The sequence below is a fragment of the Prionailurus bengalensis genome, chromosome B3 (genome assembly GCF_016509475.1).
Source record: "Prionailurus bengalensis isolate Pbe53 chromosome B3, Fcat_Pben_1.1_paternal_pri, whole genome shotgun sequence".
Classification (NCBI taxonomy): Eukaryota; Metazoa; Chordata; class Mammalia; order Carnivora; family Felidae; genus Prionailurus; species Prionailurus bengalensis.
The window spans coordinates 36,909,095-36,929,112 of record NC_057355.1 but is presented as its reverse complement, the minus strand read 5'-3'; the positions used below and the strand labels follow the sequence as shown (position 1 = coordinate 36,929,112).

Sequence of the window (20,018 nt, the reverse complement as noted above, 5' to 3'; positions counted from 1 at the left end):
CAGATCTGCTCTGGCGTCCCGCTCAGACACCCACCTCCACGGCCCTGTCCTTGACCTTCTCAACAGTAAGTACGGCCTGTGGGATAGCTCCACTCCCTGAGGGCTGCCTCCTCCCGCAGCAGCTCACACGCCTTGGTGGTCCCAGCCCAACAGCCCTTCCACTCTGGCAGTTCACCTTCTCGCACCTTCTCCCCATCAGTCATGACTCACTTCCCTCCTGAGCTGACTCGGGATTCCTGGTCTGCCCTTACAATCTCGTAGACACCCCGTCTCCCTTGCCCCACGCCTTAATGCGTTAGAATCATCCAGCTAGTTAAACAATTTTTTACAGAGTTTATTTACTTATTTTTGAGAGAGACGGTGAATGGAGGAGGGGCAGAGAGAGGGGGAGAGAGGATCCCAAGCCCCGATGTGGGGCTCGAACTCCTGAAACCGAGATCATGACCTGAGCCGAAACCAAGAGTTGGGTGCTTTATGGACTGGGCCACCCGGGCGCCCCTCATCCAGCTAGTTAAATCCAACTCTCTGCCCCACCGACGCCCATACTCAAGCAGCTGGGCCATGTTGACTGGTCCCCCCTTTAAAGTTGTGGTTCCCAGTCACAGGTAAATGGGCACTGGCCCCTCCCAGGCTTCCCAGGGGTGGTCCCCCCGTCCTGAACAACCACAACTGTCTCACGCCTTCTGGTCTCTCTTCAAACCCTCGCTCCCAATCTGCCCCCTCCGCCCCGAAACTCCACTGACCACCGTGCCTCCTATTTCCTTCAAAAGCAGCCGGGAACCCTGCCACCTTCCCTCCACCAAATCTACCCACCTTACTGTATCTACAGCCTTGCAGTCCCTTCTCTCCTGCTACAAAGGATGAAGTGGGTTTTTTTTTTTTTCCCCTCTGCCAAAGCCTAAAGAGGATCCCCTGCCTCTGATTTTCCCCAAGATGCTCCCCATTTTGTGTACATCACGCACGCCTCCTTCTCTACGGGGTCATTCCTGTCAACATGCAAACATGCTCCGTGCCTCGGGACAATTCTGGGATGCAGACGCCGCGGAGAGGTGGCCTGTCCCAGGTCACAGGGCCTCTGGGCTCTAGCCCAGGATGGTGCCCCCAGCTGTGCTGCCTCTTCTGATGTCTTCAAGCATGGGAAGGAACTGCTGTTGCTCCTTCAAGACAGCCGGTGTCCTCCCTCTCTCCAGAGGTAGAGATCTCCTTGCTCCTGAGGTATAAGTCATTTCTGTGGCAGACGTCTGCTCCCAGGGACTATGGAGAGCCTGGTTTCATCACAGACTTAGGAGTCTGGAGAACCGCAGAGCTGAGTGGGAGGACCGTACTGGGCCTGAGAACTGGATTCCTGAGAAAAGGTGTGAAATTAGTCAAACCAAGATTTGGAGGAGATGAGTCTTTGCTGCAGATCGTTGTAGACTGCAGAGGACTGAGAACTGAGGAAATACCTCCGTCCTTCAGGCCCGGAAGCTATGGGTTCTCACGCCTGCTTGTGCCTTCCTGGCTGTGTGATCCGGAGCAAGCTCCATAATGTCTCTGAGCCTCAGTTTCTTCTGGGAAGAGGAAAGACTACCTACCTCAAAGGCAATTGTGCTGTGAGAATCTGTGGGCCTCGAGACGGGTCGGTTTTAGCTCTCCTTCCGTATTGGGTCAGCTGGGTGACCCAGGCAATTGTGGGTGTGGATAGACCCGGCTATCTGTCTACACGGTGAGACCTCAGAAGTGCACCGGCCTCTGCAGAAAAGGCTGTTTCTGCCATATTGGGCCCTTCCTCTTGGCAGGGACTGCCAAGTCCCTTGGGCAGGGACTGCCTTTACCAAACTTCCTGTTCAACCTAGGCCTGACTGGGGGGCCTCAGGGCAATGAGGGAAAGACTATCACAGTGAAGTCCAGACTAAGGCTTCAGATGTAATGTCATAAAGCCAAGGTGTCTGCAATCACCCAGCCAGTTAGTCTCAGAGCAGAGCTAGGATGGGAATCCAGGCCTCCTGACTCCCTGAGCCCTGGCCAAGACTCAGAACACCTCAGGAGGCGGGCAGCAAGATTTAGGATACTCCCAGAGCACAAATTCAGTTCTTTTTACAACTAAGATCTTTCAAGAACTGTATCTTGACTGTGGCTGTTGATACAGAGAGTAAATTTTATTGTATGTAAATTTAATTTTTTTTTAATGTTTTTATTTATTTTTGAGACAGAGAGAGACAGAGCATGAGCAGGGGAAGGGCAGAGAGAGAGGGAGACACAGAATCCAAAGCAGGCTCCAGGCTCTGAGCTGTCAGCACAGAGCCGACGCAGGGCTCGAACTCACGAGCTGTGAGATCGTGACCTGAGCTGATGTCGGATGCTTAACCGACTGAGCCACCCAGGCACCCCTATTGTAGGTAAATTTTTAAAGAATGTGGGGGATAAAAGTCTTCCATGTAGATTATTAATTACCAAGTGGTTTTAGGACTTTGTTTTCCACTTCTTATAGAAAATATGTGGGTTGCTTGGGCCTCTTTTTTCATAAAACTGGCCTCTCACTCTCTCTCCTTTCTCCTTTAAAAATTTTGTTATTATTTTATTTATTGTTTTTTTTAAATGGTTTATTTATTTTTGAGAGAGAGAGAGAGCAAGAACGAGCAGGGTAGGGACAGACAGAGATCTGGAGTAGGCTCTGTGCAGACACCAGAGAGCCCGATGTGGGGCTCGAACACACGAACTGTGACATCATGACCTGAGTCGAAGTCAGATGCTTAACTGACTGAGCCACCCAGGCACCCCCCTACTCTCTTTTTTCTTAAAGTTCATTTATTTATTTTTTAAAGTAATCTCTACACCCAACGTGGGGCTCGAACTCACAACCCGCAACATCAAGGATTGCATGCTCTTCTGACTGAGCCAACCAGGCGCCCCTCCTCTTCCCTTATTAATAGCAGATTTGCTTTCCACTTTCCCATCGCCTAGCAACCAATGAGGTACACAGTAGGTAGGATCATCCTCTTTCTGCAGCAAGTGTGAAAGCCACAGACACCCAGGTTCAGATCCCAGCTCTGTCACTTGCCTGTGTTAGCTTGGGTGGGTTACTTAACCTCTCTGGAGCTTCCCTTTCTCAACTTTAAATGAGCATGGCCATACCTTCTTCAGGAGGCCATCGTGGGTACTGAGTCCCCAGTGATGAGAATCCTCTGGGTACTTGTTAACACACAGATTCCCGGCCTCGATCCAGAGCTACTGAACCAGAATTCCCAGGGGGTGAGGTCTGGACCGCTGACAAGCCCCAGGGATTCTTATCAGGGAAATTTGGGAAACATCAGGTTGATTTCTTTAAGGCATTTATTGTTGTCTGCCACTAAGCGGCTAGTATTTATGGAGCACTTGAATGTGCTCAATCTTGGAAATGGGGGTAATAACGACTACCCGATGGGAAACAAGCAAAATAACATACGACGTCCAGCAGACAACAAGTTCTAAATATATGTCGTGTGTCTTCACTCCCTCATAGTCGTCTGGACTCTCCCAGGCTGACGCAGAATGATCCAGAGGCTCTGTCCAAGGGATGTGCCTCCACAACTCCCGGGCCTCCGACCTCCCAGCCCCAACCAAACCCCCAACAGGAAGTTGCTCATTTTCCAAATTCCAGGGGCCAAGCCTCATTTAACCAGTTTGGGTTCCAGGCTCTTCCCTGTACCACTCAACATGGTCTAAGTTCAGAATACACTGATTGGCCAGGACTGGGTCATCCCCAGAACCAGAGCGGGTAGCCCTACCTGAACTTCAGGTCCGTATCCACACGAGTCCTGCTGGTGGTCCCTGTAGTGTTGTTGCCAGACCAACTCCACGGATGTCCCCTGCATCGGCTTCTTGAGTCACAGTCGGCCATCAGGTTGGACTCTTTCTCGTCTCTCCCCTGCTGGCGTGCGCATGGCCTGCCTGATTCGGCCTGACCTGCCCTCCTGCATCCAACCACCTCTCCTCGGCCCTGCTCACTCACCCCTGGGCCCAGCCTGCCACAGGGGCCTGTCTAAGGGCTGGTCCAGGGACTCAGGGCCACCATTGTGCAAAGCTGCTTATTAGGGACCCACTGTGGGAATCCTTCCAACCATGAACAATGAGTTTCTGAACAAGGATAAAAACAGCCTTTGCAAGTCAGCAAACGAGAAAAACGGAATTGCTCACCCCCCCCCCCCCCCTTCCCTCAGCCGCCTGGCCCTTTTAACACAGTGGATAAGAACAAGTCTTCCAGCGTCAGGACGTAGGCTTGAGGCTTAACCGCCACTTACTAGCCAGGCTAGTTGTCTTCTCTTTGAACTTTGATTTCGTCAGTGAAATCTGTACGAGGATTAAGGGAGGCCATGGATATAAAGCGCATGACACAGAGTAGCTCCTAATCTAGAAGCATCATCATTACGCTCTTTCCAGGCACTGGTTCTGCGTCGGGAAACACACACCGATTCCAGGGATGACCAATGTCAGACACTACGGGGAACATTTAAAAACACAGGACACACTCCAAAGCCAATGGAGCCCCCGGGTGTGCCGTGGCACTCCCTCCGTCCTGCCCGCCCAGGGCTTAGCGGTGTTCTTCCTGTAAGGCACTACACTGTGTATCTTCCACTTCTGGAAGCCCACAGCAGCTGGGCTCCCCGCAACCACAGTGCAGCTGTGGATGTCTGAGCAGCAGCCCAGGAAAGGGGGTCCTGCCTTCCACGCCGGGCTCTCCCACCGCCTTGCTGTATGACCTTGGGCACATCACTCACCCTCCCTGATTTTGGTCTCCTTTTTGGTCAAATGGGACGGTTGAGGACTGGGTGATTTCTAAGGGCCCTTCCCTCTCAAGGGTCCATCCTGTGCATTTGCTGGCACTCAGCGGGGAAACCTCTGTCCTGGGGGCACCGTGACGGGCAAGGAGGAGGTGGCTGCAGGGATTCTGGTGGAAGGGAAGAGGGCTGGCTCTGGAACCACACACCCCTGGTTTATTACTGGCGCTGCTCCTTCCTGCCTGCATGACCTTGGGCCAGTCACTAAACCGCCTGTAGAACAGGGTTAACGGCACTTACCTAAGGCAGCTGTGAGGATTCGGTAAGATGGAGATGACGCACATACAGCGTGGTACCTGGCACACAGTGAGTTCAATAAATAGGCTTTTAGCGCCTCCCCACCCGCCACCCGCCCCTTGGGCTGAACTTCCTCTTCCTCCTTGTCATTCTTGACTAACTTCAGTGAAATGGAAATAGTTCAAACAGACCTGGGTTTCATCCTGGCTCCACCTCTTCTTAGCTCCACATCACTTGACCTCAGTTTTCCTCATCTGTAAAATGGGCATGGCAAGACCTTTCCTTAAGGGTTGATGTAAATACTTGGTATGGTTGCTACAGATAGTCTGCTCTTCCCTTAATCCCATCAACACTAACCCAGTCATTACTATGCATTTCACCTTACATTTTATAGCATGTATGTCCATTATCTACATGAGTCAGCTGGTCTCTAAAGCCCCCAAGGAGGCAGTCAGGGTCAGAACACCCAGGGCCAGGTCGGAGACGCTCTCAACTTCACCCCCTCCCCATGTTCTTTGGCCGGCTCCGGGAGGCACAGAGCACGCCCACCAGTTGCTCTTCACCACCCCGTTGCTTGGCATGGGACCTGGCCTCTGGGAGGTCACCTTCCCCGCCTTCCACCTGGGGCTGGAGGATGTCTTTGCCAAAGAAGAGGACAGCAGGTGTCTGGGCACCGCCCAGAGACGGGGTGGGTCAGTCTCTCCCCAAGAAGCACCTCATTCTGCTGGAACCACGCAGAACCAGGCCTTGCTAGAACTCAGGGTTCAAAGACGTAAGGCAGAGAATGAACATAACGTGCATACGCATTAACTACCACAGTATTCTACCATGGCATAATCCTCCTGGAAAACACAGAACCTTGCACGGGAGCCTTAGAAATGTCCAACTTTTGGTTCAACGACCCTGCTTCTAAGGCTCTGTGTGGAGAAATCCACAAAAAGTAGAACAGAACCGCTGCAGGGGGAAGTGAGAAACAACTCAAACCTCTAACCATGTGGTTAGACTGAGAATCAAGCGGGTCAGAATAGTTAATGGACTACTACATAGCCATTTAAGATCCATGCTTTTGAACTCTTCAGAGGTAAGAGAAATTACCGTAACGATGGTTAAGGAAAGAAGGAACAAATTTGTTTTATCCATCCCTGGGGGCTTCAGGTGAGTATTCTTTCCAACAGAACCACGAAAGAGAACTCAAAATAAGGTCCCAAAGTTGGCCTCACTTTTGGGTGACTGTTTCGGTGTTCGAGGAACTCTTTTTCTAGCTTTACATCTTTTGGGTTTTTACTCTGAAGACGAAGCTTTGAATGAAGACCGCACACCACTGAGCCTGGCTTTGAGAACCCCAAGCCTCCAAACTTGGCACCAGGTTGCATACTCTGTAAAGAAGCTATTTTAATCAGGTAACCGATGCTAACGCTTCCCCGCATCAGCTAGCAGGTTATCTGGAATGCATCTTAGAAAGATCAATGGCCTGCTGGACTCAAAGAAGCCATCCCCAAAAAAATTGTATAAAAAGATTTATTGAAATTTATCAATGACAAACAGACATAAAACTCAAAGTTTGGCTCTTCTGAGGGGGAGGAGAAAAACCGGTGCAGATGTTCTTTTGTACAGATGAAACGCGGGCTAGGAAAGAACACGTCACTTCTAAAGCAATCCAGAAGGGGGACACGAAAGCAAACCTGTACACTCACTAGGAATTTGCAGTCATTTCAGATTTCCACTAGGTAAGAAAATACAATTTTGCGTTAGTTTATCCGTGCTCGGGTGTATGAAAAAAAAACCCAGCTGACATGCAGCACTGCCTCCCGTGCCTAGGTTTGTAAAAACGGTCTAAGCACAGAAGGACACGTGGAAGAATTCTCTGGTCATTTTTTTGTAAAACAAGGCGTTCGAGTATTTTACAGAACAAGATAGGACAGTTTTGTGTTTCCTTAATCTTATTTTAAAGAGGTTGAAGTTTGAGGGTTTGCTTCTTCTCTCTTAATTGTCATGACCGAATCCGTTCTACTCATAACCCATAAGCCTGCTGTTTTCGGCTCTCTGGCTCATAGCTCTGAAGAGTGACGCCACAGCCTTCTTCACAGAGCAAAGCCCACCACCATCTGTGAAGAGGGAAAGGAATGAGAGACGGGGAATGTCCCCCAACCAGTGCCAAAATACGCCTTTAGGTTGCTATTTACAAACCAGGGCGTTGGATGCCTCTAGCAGGCCCGAGAAATGCAGAAATCACGGGAAAGAGCACAAGAGGTAAGACGTGGCTGGTGCTCAGCGCCTTCTGGGCTTCGAGAAACCAAACGGAGGCCAGCCACGACCTTCCAACTGACTCCAGAGACTCCGGAAGTACCAGGAGACAGAAGAGCCCTCCAAACCATCCTCTTTGAGAGTAAGAAACAAATGCTCACTTGGTGTGTACCTTAGCTATCGCATTTACAGGGACAAAACCAGACACAAAGAAAAAGTAGGGGAAAAAAATAAAGAGTGGCAGTAAAAATAGTATTTTATTCCACCCCCTCCCGCCCTCCCTCCCCCCACAACCCCCAGTACACGTTTCCCCTCTCGTTCCCACAGCAACGTTACAATCAGAAAAAAATAAGTTTCGGGGGGCGGGATTTCGGGGGGGGGGGGTATGGGTAAAAACAGTCAAATCACAATAGGAATTTTTCAAAATAGGTTATTCCACTTAGTCATCGTCTTCTCCCTCATCTTCAGGTTCTCGTTTTCGCTTCTGACCCCTTTCTTCTTCTGGAAGAGGAAGGAAAAGGCGTTTAGGTTAAAACACTGAGCCTGCCTCTCACTCGACCCACCTGCTGGGAAACCAGGGGACCATACGTCTGGGAAGCTGGGCCATCCCTGGCAGATCTGAGGGGGCAGATCTGCAAGCCAGGGAGGCACGGGGGGCCTCGGATGGGTGTGTTCTACCCTCGGGCAGGTCCCCAGGGCCTGTGCGGTCCGCTGCCGACCGAGGGGGCCGGGCTAGCTGAGAGTAAAAAGGCTGCCATACCACCAACATCTTCTTCGTCTTCCTCGTCGTCTACTTCCCCATCGTTATAACCCTCTTCATCCTCCTGGAAGAGAATACAGACAGCAGGCATTAGTGATGCCCCTGGCCCAGGGACCCGCTGAAGAGGCCACTTCCCCAGACAGTGAGATCGAGAAGGTGGGGGCCTCTCAGAGCCTCACAAGAACCTGCCACCTCAGGATGGATCCAAAGCAGACGTTCTCTTGGATCAAGGATCCCTTTGAGAAAATGACAAAGCTCTGAACCCCTTCTCCAGAAGAAACCGCCCACATCACACACAGTATCTGCAAACAATGTTGGGGGGATGGCAGATGCTAACCCAGTTCAGAATTCTGACCTGGAGTCCCTGTAACTCAAGCAGCTTTCCAATCTGTGCGCTCTCGGGAGAGAAACTTCCCCAAGCCGACTCTGTCATGCACAAGCCAGCCGTGCTTTTATTTGCCCTCAAAGTAGTTTTCGCTTCAAGGGAAGACCCCGGTTTTAGCAAATCCAGGTTCTGTGGGCAAGTTCAACCTCACGCTACCCAGCCTGTCCACCGCCTTGCACACTTGGATCACTCGGAGGGGACGATCAATCCCAGGCCCCTGGAGGACATCATTCCCAGCTCCTTGAGATTCAGCAAGGTGTGTGAATTCATCCTCAGCACAGGATCCCTGTTTTACGCTGCTTCTGAAGTCCTATGCTAGCTGAATCTCTACATGTTGAACACTGTTCCTAAAGCATCAGGCAACCAACCCATAGTTTAAGAAGAACCTGGTGTGGGGCAGTCAGTTAAGCGTCTGACTCTTGGTTTCAGCTCGGGTCATGATCTCTCCGTTTGTGAGTTCAAGCCTGACATCAGGGTCTCAAGTAACAGTGCAGAGCCTGTTTGGGATTCTCTCTCCCTCTCTCTCTGCCCCTCCCCTGCTCATGCTCTCTCTCTCTCTCTCAAAATAAATAAGTAAACTTAAAAAAAATAAATAAAAAGATCTTGATGAGAACTTTCTTTTTGTCAAGAGACATATCCTTTTAGAAGATCACCAAATAGTTTTTCAGTCTGTCTGCTAAGACTTTTTTGGTCTGTGTGTAAGTTCAACTTCACTGGAAGCTAGAACTCTTGCAGATGGTCAATGAGATTACAAAAAAAAAAAAAAAAAAAACCCAAAACAAAAAAACCACAACAAAAAAAACACAACAAAACCCTGCACGTTGGGACTCCTGTGACAGGAAGCGCAAGATGAAAAATCCATTAGCCAACATGACTTACTGCCCTGTCCTGGGGGGGACTGTTTTTCTAAGTCTTTATTTTTTAAATATTTGCAATATTCTTGCAGCCTACACCTAGGGAAAAGGGAAACCCAGCAGCAGAACTAGGCGGGAACAAGGCCGATCTTTTTCTATTTGCCTTGCCTTGTGCCTCTCCTAAGTTTGGGGTGGGCAGGAGATCCTGTCCAAATGGGTCTGTGGCAGGATAGAGACAGGAAATCGGAGAAGGTAGGTACCCTGTCCGTGTTGTTCTCACTTGCAGCCTCTCCAGGTGTAACTTTTTTGTTTTTTTAATGTTTATTTATTTTTGAGAGAGAGAGAGAGACAGAGTGCAAGCAGGGGAAGGGCAGAGAGAGAGGGAGACACAGAAACCAAAGCAGGCTCCAGGTTCTAAGCTGTCAGCACAGAGCCCGATGCGGGGCTTGAACCCATGAGCTGTGAGATCATGACCTGGGCCGAAGTCAGAGGCTTAACTGACTGAGCCACCCAGGCGCCCTTCCGGGTCTAACTTTTGTAATCAGGAAGAGCTGATTTAGAATTCTGAACAAGTCATGGAAAATGACTATTACAGAGAGACTCCGAACATCCAAACACAAAACCTAGCACAAGACCTTGGAGAAGGGTGTAAAAGCCTAAAATAGTTAAGTGCTATTACCTACAAATTTTTATATTCTCTTAAGAATTCACTGAATTGATCCTTCTTTACAACTCAGATGTAAAACAATACCTATCTTACAGATGAAGAAATAGGCTCAGAAAGGTTAAGGAACTTGTCCAGGGACACAGAGCCAGCAAATGGTAGAGCTGGGATCCGCCCTCCTCAGACTGTGCTATTAGTAACCCTCACAGACACGCACAAACCTTGTTAAGACGCTGGGAGCAAGCCAATGTATTAGGATCACAGCATTATTTCCACGTGTGCTAGGGACCCTTGTCACTCTGAATGGCACCAAGCAGGGTCTTCTCCTATCACCCATGAGTTCAAAGCAGTCTTTGATTTTCTCTAACACACTCTAAGTGCTCAGTAAATATCTGAATTAATGTATGAATGCAAAAAGGCAGAAAAGAAGGATGTGGATTCCCTAAGAACTAATTTTCACATATAAACCAGGGCTAGGTTTATTCCACCAGCACATGGCTCCCCTCCTGACCTGCCTCCAGAATCTTCTCCCTCTTCCTCTCCTGGGGCTGGCTGCGAGCCTGGACTCCCCCATAGCAGCCCCATAAAAGGCCCCGAAATGGTCTCGTTTCCCCAACCAGGGTTTCGTGGCTGCCAAAGGCCGATCACCGAGGCCTTTAAGTTGGACGGAGTCATAGGCAGCAAGTAAGGGGGACTCTGGGAGCTGGTGCCCCTGCCCGGTTCAGCCTCTTACCTCTTCTTCTCCACTCACGTCCTCCTCTTCTCCTTCCTCCTCCTCCTCTTCATCCTCCTCATCTTCCACTACCTGAGCATCTTCATCATACTCTTCCTCTGTGCAGCAGAAATGGGGACAAGGGAACTGGTGGTGAGCCCGCCTCCCTCACAGCACGAGCCCAGGCTGTGCACGGGTGTTCCATACAGGTAGTCTCCCGTGGGGCCCAGGACCCTCCCACGCCCACTCAGGCCCAAAGCCTGGAAGCCCCAGTGTGACTGAACACACCCTAGGGTCATCCAAAAGCTAAACCCTCCTCCCAAGTTGTACAAAAACGAGAAGTTCCTGGGTGGAGGCTCAGCCCACAGAGAACTCGCTGGATCAGAGGAACAAGTTACAGGGTCTAGGAAGGCAGAGAAGTCAATTCATTTGCCAAGAGCATCTAGCCAAATTCCTTGCTTTAAAGGTGAACATCCGAGTCCCTGAGGGGGGATGTGACTTGTTCAAGGTCATACGTCAGAGTTAGCCATGGAGGTGGGCCTAGAAACCTGGCCTCAGGAGTCCTGTCCTGGGCCCTTCCTGTCATACCACAAGATGGAATAAACTAAGGCAAATGGGTGTCTTGAGTATCTGACCTAACAAGGAAACTCAAAAATCCTATGTCTGAATTAATGGGCCAAATGTCTCCACTCTCTCTGTTACTGTGGCCATCAAGAACCCGCTGGGAAACTACACTACGCTGGCACAGGGGGGAAGGAGACAGGACACGCTCCTTTCCTTTCTTCCTTCCTTCCTCCCTGCAGGTCCTGCTGCTCACGGCTCAACCTCACCCTCCCCGCACCACCAGGGGGCCCAGCATGCCACGCGAAGCAGCCTCTTGTACTTCCGGGGCCCCTGGGGGCCCCTGGGGCTCCAGCATCCACACCCTGCAGGTCCCGCCTGTGGTCCTGTGGGCTGCAGCCACCAGGGGGCCCCACAACCTCTCCAGCTCATGACCTCATCTCCACTGCTGGACACCCAGGTGAATGGGACCCTCAGGCCACACCCCACCTTCCTCTGTGGGCTCACCAGCCCTGGGCTGGGGAGTCCACGGTCATGGTCACGGTCACACTACAGAGAGACACTGTAGGATCTCATTCCGGGGGTGGGGACTTCGGAAAAGAGGGAAAACCGGAAGGGAAGGTTTAGTTAGATTTCTTAAAGAGTTACCGCACTGTCAGGCAGTGTCACGATGCCTCTCTGGGGTTCGAGCCCCAGTGAGAAAGATGAGGGATGGTGGCAGCAAAGCAGCCCCACTCTCCCCACCCCACCCCACCCCCCGACACCCACCATCCTCGTCCTCCTCATCGTCGTCCAGCCCCTCCACATAGCCCTCGGCGTCTGAGTCGGGGGCCTCCTTGTCATCCCGGTCGTAGCCGTCGAGATACGTGAGCTGTGGGAGGAGCTTGAACACGTTTTCTCGGTAGTCGTTCAGGTTGGTCACCTCACAATTGAAAAGGTCTAAGCTCTTGAGGTTTTCTAACTTTTTCTGCAAGCAGAAACATGAAGTCGACAGTGAATGATCTGTGGGAGGGCGGGAGGGCAGGGGGGAAGCAGGAGGGGGGACTGAGCCAGGTGGAGGAAACAGCTTTGCTCTGCCCAGCCCCGTCACCCTGGTTGGTGGGCCTCAGTTCCTTCACCTGGAAAATGGGAGGGCGCACTTTAGGGCCTTTGAAGCTCCATCCAAGGCCAACACATTTAGTCTGCAAATACAGCTTTGGCCGTGTCAGTGACCAGCTTCAAATTAACCTGGGACTCCCTGGGGCTCCAGCCAAGAGCTTTGCGGCTGCCCCTGTGACGAAGGAGCCAGAGGGGAACGAAAAAGGCGCCACGAACAAAGAGACTCCTGATGTGTCTATTACTAATGATGGTGTGGATGACGGCCATTCACATAGCACACTAGGTATTAACTCAGTTTATCCTCACAGCCCCGATAAGGAAGAAGTGATTACTAATGTTCAGTTGCTCTCAAGATCTCAGGAGCGAGAAGTCATTCTCAGCAGGTCAAGGGCAGGGAAGGAGTCTGGGCTGTGGTCTGGGTGGGCAAGCCCAACACCCTCCCCCAGCCTGAGGAGGTGAGCGTAAAGCATCAATCACATTGATAACCAGGGAAGGAGAAGCTCCAAAAACATGTGTGGTCTGTGCAGGGAGAATAGGGTGTGTCTGTCTGTCTGTCTAGGTCAGACCTTTCATCGTAAGCCGAATCACAATGTTTTATATATACATACGCTTGGCCTCTACACCTGCCTCCCAAAATACACATATACAGAACTTCAAAGATCGTCCTATGAAATCACGAAATCAAGGCTTCCAGGTAGATCCAAATAGTTTTGCTTTTCCCTAGGAGGTTGGTGGAAGACCTAAAAAGAAGTTCTGTGGGACGCATATACTCGTAGTTGACTCCACGCCACAGCGGGCAAAGTCAGAGCTTGGGAAAGATGTGCCGGCTTCTGGTTCTGCCGTTCTGGCCCATCAACCTGCCCCTCGAGCGTCCACAGAGGACAGGGAGTGCCTTTTGGACAAGAACCCTACAAACCCGAACTGAGGGATGCCCCAATTTCTACTCTGTAAACCTAGAAAGTGTGGCAAACTTGGCAAAATACCCTCATGACCTTTCCCTGACTCTAAGGTGGATGGCTTGTGAGAGGGTTCTTACGTGTATGTTCGCAATAAGAATGCTTATTTAACGTGGTAGTATTTCCGTATGTCAAGAAAGCTATTAGTCAAGGACAGCTGAAATCAAGGGAACACACTCACTCAGATCCAGGTAATGGAGAAATTGTTATTGTGACCATGCCTTGTCCCTTTCTGGTGAGTAAACCCATGAAGTTTGGGGTGTGTTCAGCTCTATGGAAATGAACAGGAGCCAGAAACACGGCCCACGTCTCTGAGGCCCTGGTCACTATCACACCAAGGACTAGAGACCATGGCTCAGTCGCTCTCTGCCCCTCAGAGCAAGGCCTGCATCGAGGCTCTTGCCCCATGCCATTCTGGGCCATCCAGGGGGCCATCCCACCATTTGGGGGTACCAGCCTCAGGCCAGCAATCCAAGGAGAAAACAGGTAGGCCACTCCCAGGGGCAGCTTAATTCTTGGGTGGCTCCTCCCTCCCCAACGAGGGACTATGAACCAAGCTCAGGTTCCCAAAGCTGAGCAGAAACTGTACGAAGAAAAGCACTGGACCAGAAGTTGAGGCCAGGGTCCTACCCCACCCCGGCCCCCTGACTACCCACTCTGGCAGTGTGAACTTGCTCAGGCCATTTAACTTCGCTAGGCTTCAGCTTCTCTGCGGACAAGGCAGAAATAGTAGCTCCAAGTTGATCTCATAGCACACGAGGGTCAAATAAAGTAAAAGAAGTGAGAAGAAGAAAAGAAAAGACAAAGACAAGGGGAAGGGGAAGGGGAAGGGGAAGGGGAAGGGGAAGGGGAAGGGGAAGGGGAAGGGGAAGGGGAAGGGGAAGGGGAAGGGGAAGGGGAAGGGGAAGGGGAAGGGGAAGGGGAAGGGGAAGGGGAAGGGAAAGGAAAGGAAAGGAAAGGAAAGGAAAGGAAAGGAAAGGAAAGAAAAGAAAAGAAAAGAAAAGAAAAGAAAAGAAAAGAAAAGAAAAGAAAAGAAAAGAAAAGGAAAAGGAAAGAAAATTAAAGAAAAGAAAAGAAAAGAAAAGAAAAGAAAAGAAAAGAAAAGAAAAGAAAAGAGAAAAGAAACAAATCCCAAACATTCTACAAACGCAAAAGTAGTATTCCCTGGTATCAACTCCTCCCCCCTCCCGCCCCGAGGAGAGGGAAGGACCCGAGGACCCGAAAGACTCACCAGTGGCTCTATTGTGCTGAGGTCTTTAATTTTGTTGCCACTTAAATTTAGATGCGTGAGGTTCGGACACTTTTCTGCCAATACTTCCAGGCCCCCTGAGATTCTGTTATCGCTTAGTTCAAGCTAAACAGGGCAGGGAGGGGAAAAGCAGAAAGAGCTCTTAACACGAAGGCGGAGGGCCCAGGGTGCCCAGCCCTCAAAGTCGTCTGAGGGCCTCGACCACGGGCGTGTCGGCGCATGCGGCCGCCTCACCTTCGCTCGCGCCCCCTCAACACCAAGCAACGAGCGACCCCCTCCCCTCCTCCCCGTGCACACTCCTAGACTCTATTTACCTTCTTAAGTTTGTTTAACTTTGGTAAGTTTGCGACTGAGGTGAGGCCTACGTTGATTGTACTTAAGAACTCCAGTTCTTCAAATTCATCTGTGAGGCCCTCGATTTTGCCTTCGATTGACCGGCAGTTGTCCAGGACGAGCTCTTTCACCTGCAAAGGGAAGGCCAGCGGGCGGTCAGACCCAAAGAGCAGTCAGTCCGTCCTACACTGCAGGCTGCACCTCCTCTGTCTCTTCAGGGGCATCGTGCGGCCAGCACCCACCCGGGTCCTCCTGCCGTCTGCGGTCCTGAGGGGAAGGACGGAGGGGGTGGGCACACGCTCCGGGCATGGTGGTCTCGTTCCAACGCCACGGCCACACTTCTCCAAAACTCCCCTTAAAAATAAGCCGCCACAGTCCCCAGCTTCCCACCAGCACCAGCCACACCGTCAGATCCCCACCGCCCTCCTCCCAGGCCCTGTGGCCTCAGCCTGCCCATCTCCCACGGCCAGCTACTTCCCCTCCTTCTGCCTCCGTGTGCCTGTGACCCTCGGTGTGCGGACGGGGCCCAAGACACACACGTACGCCACCCTCACCAGCTCACCGGCCAGAGCCTGCCCACTCGTCACCACAGTCACCCACTTGGCCTGGCCCCTGGTAGGGGCCGCAGACTAGGGAGCCCCCCACTCTCCGTTCTCTAGACCAGCCCCATGCAACAGAACCTCCTGCAACGATGGATGCCTCCTGCTCTGGCCAAGAGACGAGGCGCTAGCCGAGGGTGGCCACTGAGCACCTGTGACCCGGCTGGTGAGACTGAGGAACTGAGTTTTCACTTTCATTTTCCTTAATTTAAATGTAAAAAGATACTTAGAATTACCATACGGGATAGTGCATCTCTAGACCCTGCTCTTCCGGGTCCTGAGCATAGATGTGAAAGGAAAAGAATGGAAATCCGCAACCCTAGGACGGCCCCGTAATGCATGCTGAGGTCGTCGAAGTACAAAAAGTCAGTCTTTGGAAGCACCTCTGTGACCCTGTCTGGCCCTTCTTTAAAACTCCCTGGAGGCAATTTTGCCGCTGGAGTTCTTAGATTCTCTTCTTTTCTCTTCTTACTCCAATCTGGGTCCAAATCCTTTATTTCTGATGACGCAGAAAGACGAGTTTGGCTCAGGTCATGATCTCATGGTTTGTGAGTTTGAGCCCCACCTCAGGCTCTCTGCTGTCAGTGTGGAGCCTGCTTGGGATTCTCTCTCTCTTCCTCTCTCTCTGCCCCTTCCCCGCTCTCTCTCTCTCAAAATAAATAAATGAACTTTCAAAACACCCCCCCCCCCCAAAAAAAAGAGTTCCTTTATTTAAAAAAAAAAAAAAAAGACTCATGAAAAGCAACTTCTCATTAGGTGGTTAAAAGGTAGATTTGGCTGAAGGGAAGATTCCAGGCTCCAGTACAGACGGTGGGGAGACAAGCTGAGGAACACATCAAGCCCCAGGCCTCAACGTCTCTGGGGAGTCAGCAAGGGAAGCCAGGGTGCCCAGCCCTCCAGGAGGATGCCCCGGTGACCCACTCCTGCCCCAGCAGTCTGGCTGCTCCTTCGCCACCCAGGGCTGGCAGGCACCTTAAAGGTAACTCTTCCTAGACGCATCTGGTGCTGGACACAACATCCCCACCTGTCTGCTCCCCACAGCCTCAAGGAAACACACATCACCATCTCGGGATCTGCTGCCCCCCTAGGACTTCCCCCTACAGGTTCTGATTGGTCACGGATGGTTCAGACAGTACGATCTAGTTCTTCCAAATGGCAGTCCCACACTGTCCGAAGGGTCATGCCAGCCCCTCAGAGCCTTTTCTTCTCCTGGACAAGCAGATGGCCTTCTGTTCTAACCAGCCCCTGTCCAGAGCTCCTCCGGCCCCCTGAGCAGGCCAATTTGCTTAGACCTTCCTGCCGGGCCCAGGATGACCGGCTTGCCACAGTCCTCCAATCCTCCCTCCTGCTCAGGCGTCTCTAGGCCAAGCAGAAACCTGGGGGGACAGAATCGACAGTGGGCCTGCTGGGCCCCTTCTCAGCCCACCCTTGTCAGCGGGCAGACCAGGGGCGCTCGGGGCACATCTGGACTGCAGAGCCCCCACAGTTACCCTGCTATCTTCTTCCCTGGCAGACAGAGGTGGTGTGCCTAGCCCAGCGACAGTGGCAATCTGCCAGGAAGGGCAAAGCCAGGCACAGGAGCTCCTTCCCAGAGCTGACCCGTTCTGGGCCTAGGCAATGGCCTCCAAGTCCTGCCTTTCCCCTCGGATCTGGGATGGGAGAAGTTAAATCCTTTTCCACTCCCTCAGTCCCCAGGAGAGGCCAGATGTCCAGGTCAAGCCACCTTCTCAAGGTCACTGGCAAGAGTGCCTGGGAATAAATCCTGAGAGGCCTTCTGCCCTAGGGCAGGAAATCAGCGTAGAGCCAGGAAGCCAGGCCTTAGGGGAGCAGGGCAAATGGAGGGAGGTTCACAGTGCCGGGGAAGGGGGTAGGCCCACCTCCTTCATCTGCACCAAACTCTGGAGCCACAAGGCCTGCGGACTTCGGAAGGCGCTGCAGATTCTTGGAGCTCCACCAGAGAAAGACAAATACGAGCAGGGATTCCAGTCCACCCTCAAAGATTTCAGACATGTGGTTTTTCCAGATGGGTCAAGGGCTTCTCCTCTTAACGACCATTTGCCAAGGAAAAGAAAGCCTTAGAGATGGGGGTGGTGGGGCTGGGAGTCAGGGGAATTCCTCCCGGAAGTCAGCCTCTTTTCCAGAGAGGCACGGCGCTGCCTGGGAATTCTACGGACAGGCACGGGGTCCCAGTCCCGGCACCCCACACGACCGCCAACTGGGGGCCATTCCTCCCGGGGGATGATATGCAAGCAGCTACCACTAATGTTTTTATTAATAGGAACCATCGGATCTTTCCAGAGCCTGCACAGGCCCCCTTGAAGTGCTTTGCTGGCACCAGCTGGTTCACTGGTGGGAATGGGATTTTCCCATTCCACAGCCACATCAGAACCACCTATCCTAATGGCCCCTGGAATGGACATAAGACCCCATGCAGTGAACCAAGGTGGTCAGTGTTGGCTCCCGACTGGTCCTCAGATGTTCCCAAATATGAGGCGCGCTCTCCCAGACTCCCCCAACTCAACCCTATAAGCTCTCCTGAAGCCCCTTCCAACAGGTCCACCAGCAGGGTGGGGACCGCTCCTGGCAGTCCCCGCCCTGGTTACACTTCCTCCGTAACCAAAACAAAATCCAAGCCAGCCCTCCTTCAGATGACACTGCGATTAGGGAGCAAGGATGTGGAGAGGGGCTGGGGGACCTGGCACCCTGCTCTTGCCAAGCGGGAAGAGGCTGCTTCCAGCCGCTTGGGCAAGTCTATGCCCTCTGGAGTGCCAGCAGTGGCCAGTTATAGGTCAGGTCTGCGGGGCCTCTGGGACCACCACTGGTTTCTGCATTTCCTTCCTGGCAAGAGTTTCGGCAGTGTTTGGGGTGAGATCAAAGATGTGAGAGAAGGGCAAGGTTCAGACACTGCGGCTGCTGATATCACCAAAAAGCCCAAAAACCACGAGGGGGAAACCCACTGCTGCTTTGGGGAGTGACTGTCGCTTTGGGGATGGCAGGTAAGCCGCCTGTGAAGTCCCTGAAAGTGACCAAACAGGAAAAAAACAAAAACACCGGCCCAAGAGGTGATCTGAAGTCATTCCACACACGTCCCCCGGGTCCCCCTGGGTCCACAGAGGGTGGCCCTTTCCTAGAGCTCCAGGACAGACTCCCACATTTGCAAACCTCTAACCAGCCCCAGTGCTCCTCAAATCCACTCTGAGCTCCTGATCCAATTCCAACCCACTTCCTCCCGTCTCTGTGCGGTGGCCGCCACTCCAAGCCCTTCCAGGCAGAGAACATATCCCTGTTACATCCAGGGTGTGTTCGCCTTAAAAAAGAAAAAAAAAAAAATTAAGGTCCACTTCCCCCTGCCAAATCCTGGGTGTGAGCTAAGTGCAAAGTTAAAATTAAACTGGAAATTTGTACTTTGGGTTGAGACTCTCTCCCAAGCTTCACTGGCCCTTTAAAAATATCTGAATGTGGTTGCTCTCTAGCCCAACAACTGGCTTACTCTGCTGGTAGCAGAAGCTTTTCAAACACCCATGGACAAAACTACACAGGATTCTAGGCTTCACTCCTCAGGTGTCAACACCCAAGAGGAGTCTGCATGTTCACACTCAGCCCTCGCGAGAGGTCAGTGGGGAGGCCACTGAAGCTTCCCAAGAAATCAGACTGTCCGGCTCCAGCATTTCCTGAAAAACTTGTCCCCAATGCAAGGACACAGCAATCATTTCTCACCAATGGGAGCTGAAACGTCCGTGCTAAACACAAACACATTATTACTCTAAGGAACAACCCGTTGCTTGTTTCAAAACTGTGAAATCTTGTCTTCACAGCTCTCTCAAATGTGACCATTTCCTCTCTATTCTCTACACCGCAGTCCTGATCACAGTCATCGAAGTCACTCTAAGTCCGATTCTGCCTCCCAGCGGGGTCTCTGTGACAGCGGGGGGTGCACTGGACTACACGAACAGGTCAAGGACCTGGCTGGCTGAGGACCCTGACTCTGTCCCTGAGGGCTGGGCTCTGCCTCTGCGGAAAGAGGAGAATGGGATCTGTTTAACTTGTGAAGTACAAACCCCGGCCTAGAACACATTCCTTGTGTGTGTGTGTGTGTGTGTGTTTGGCGGGGGAGGGACGGGGGGGCTCCAAGTTCCTACACTGACTTAAGTGGGCCCTCCACTCTGACCTCTCCTCAATCTCACCCTTGCATCACAAATCGAGTTCAGGCCCCCCCCCCGCCCTCCCCAGGAAACCTTCCCCACACCCAGCTCTGAGCATCCCAGGGCACTGAGGGCAGCTGCCACATGAATCATTTAATCGTGTATTAAGCATCCGATCCTCCTAGAGGTCAGGGACTGTCCTTCCCCGTAATCAGCCTAGCGGGGAGCGGACACCAGAGCAACTGCTTAACAAATGTCCTGCTTACCGTGCCAGGCACAGCACTAGGTGCCGGGAGTACAGAGTGAGTCAAACTTACAGTGTCGCGGGTCCCCTATACACTGAATGAACCCGACCTCTTACAAACAACATTTTCCACGTGCCTTGTGTCCCCCAGGAGGCAGGCCAGCTGCGCACGCTCCTTTTGACC

General features: G+C 52.0%; 1 protein-coding gene across 5 annotated transcripts in view; it reads right to left on the bottom strand.

Moving 5' to 3' along the window:
- Positions 1-6,535: 6,535 nt before the first annotated feature.
- ANP32A (acidic nuclear phosphoprotein 32 family member A) overlaps positions 6,536-20,018 on the bottom strand; it is a 39,929-nt gene continuing 26,446 nt past the window's right edge. For 4 of the 5 annotated variants that reach the window (XM_043554052.1, XM_043554050.1, XM_043554049.1 and 1 more), the window contains exons 2-7: positions 14,831-14,980; positions 14,499-14,621; positions 11,982-12,180; positions 10,674-10,771; positions 8,038-8,101; positions 6,536-7,778 (exon numbers count right to left, since the gene is read on the bottom strand). In XM_043554052.1, coding sequence (XP_043409987.1) covers positions 7,717-7,778; positions 8,038-8,101; positions 10,674-10,771; positions 11,982-12,180; positions 14,499-14,621; positions 14,831-14,980 — 696 coding nt within the window. In that variant the 3' untranslated portion in view covers positions 6,536-7,716. Of the gene's footprint in view, positions 7,779-8,037; positions 8,102-10,673; positions 10,772-11,981; positions 12,181-14,498; positions 14,622-14,830; positions 14,981-17,325; positions 17,350-20,018 lie in introns of those variants that run through there. The other variant, XM_043554053.1, reaches the window with a different exon arrangement.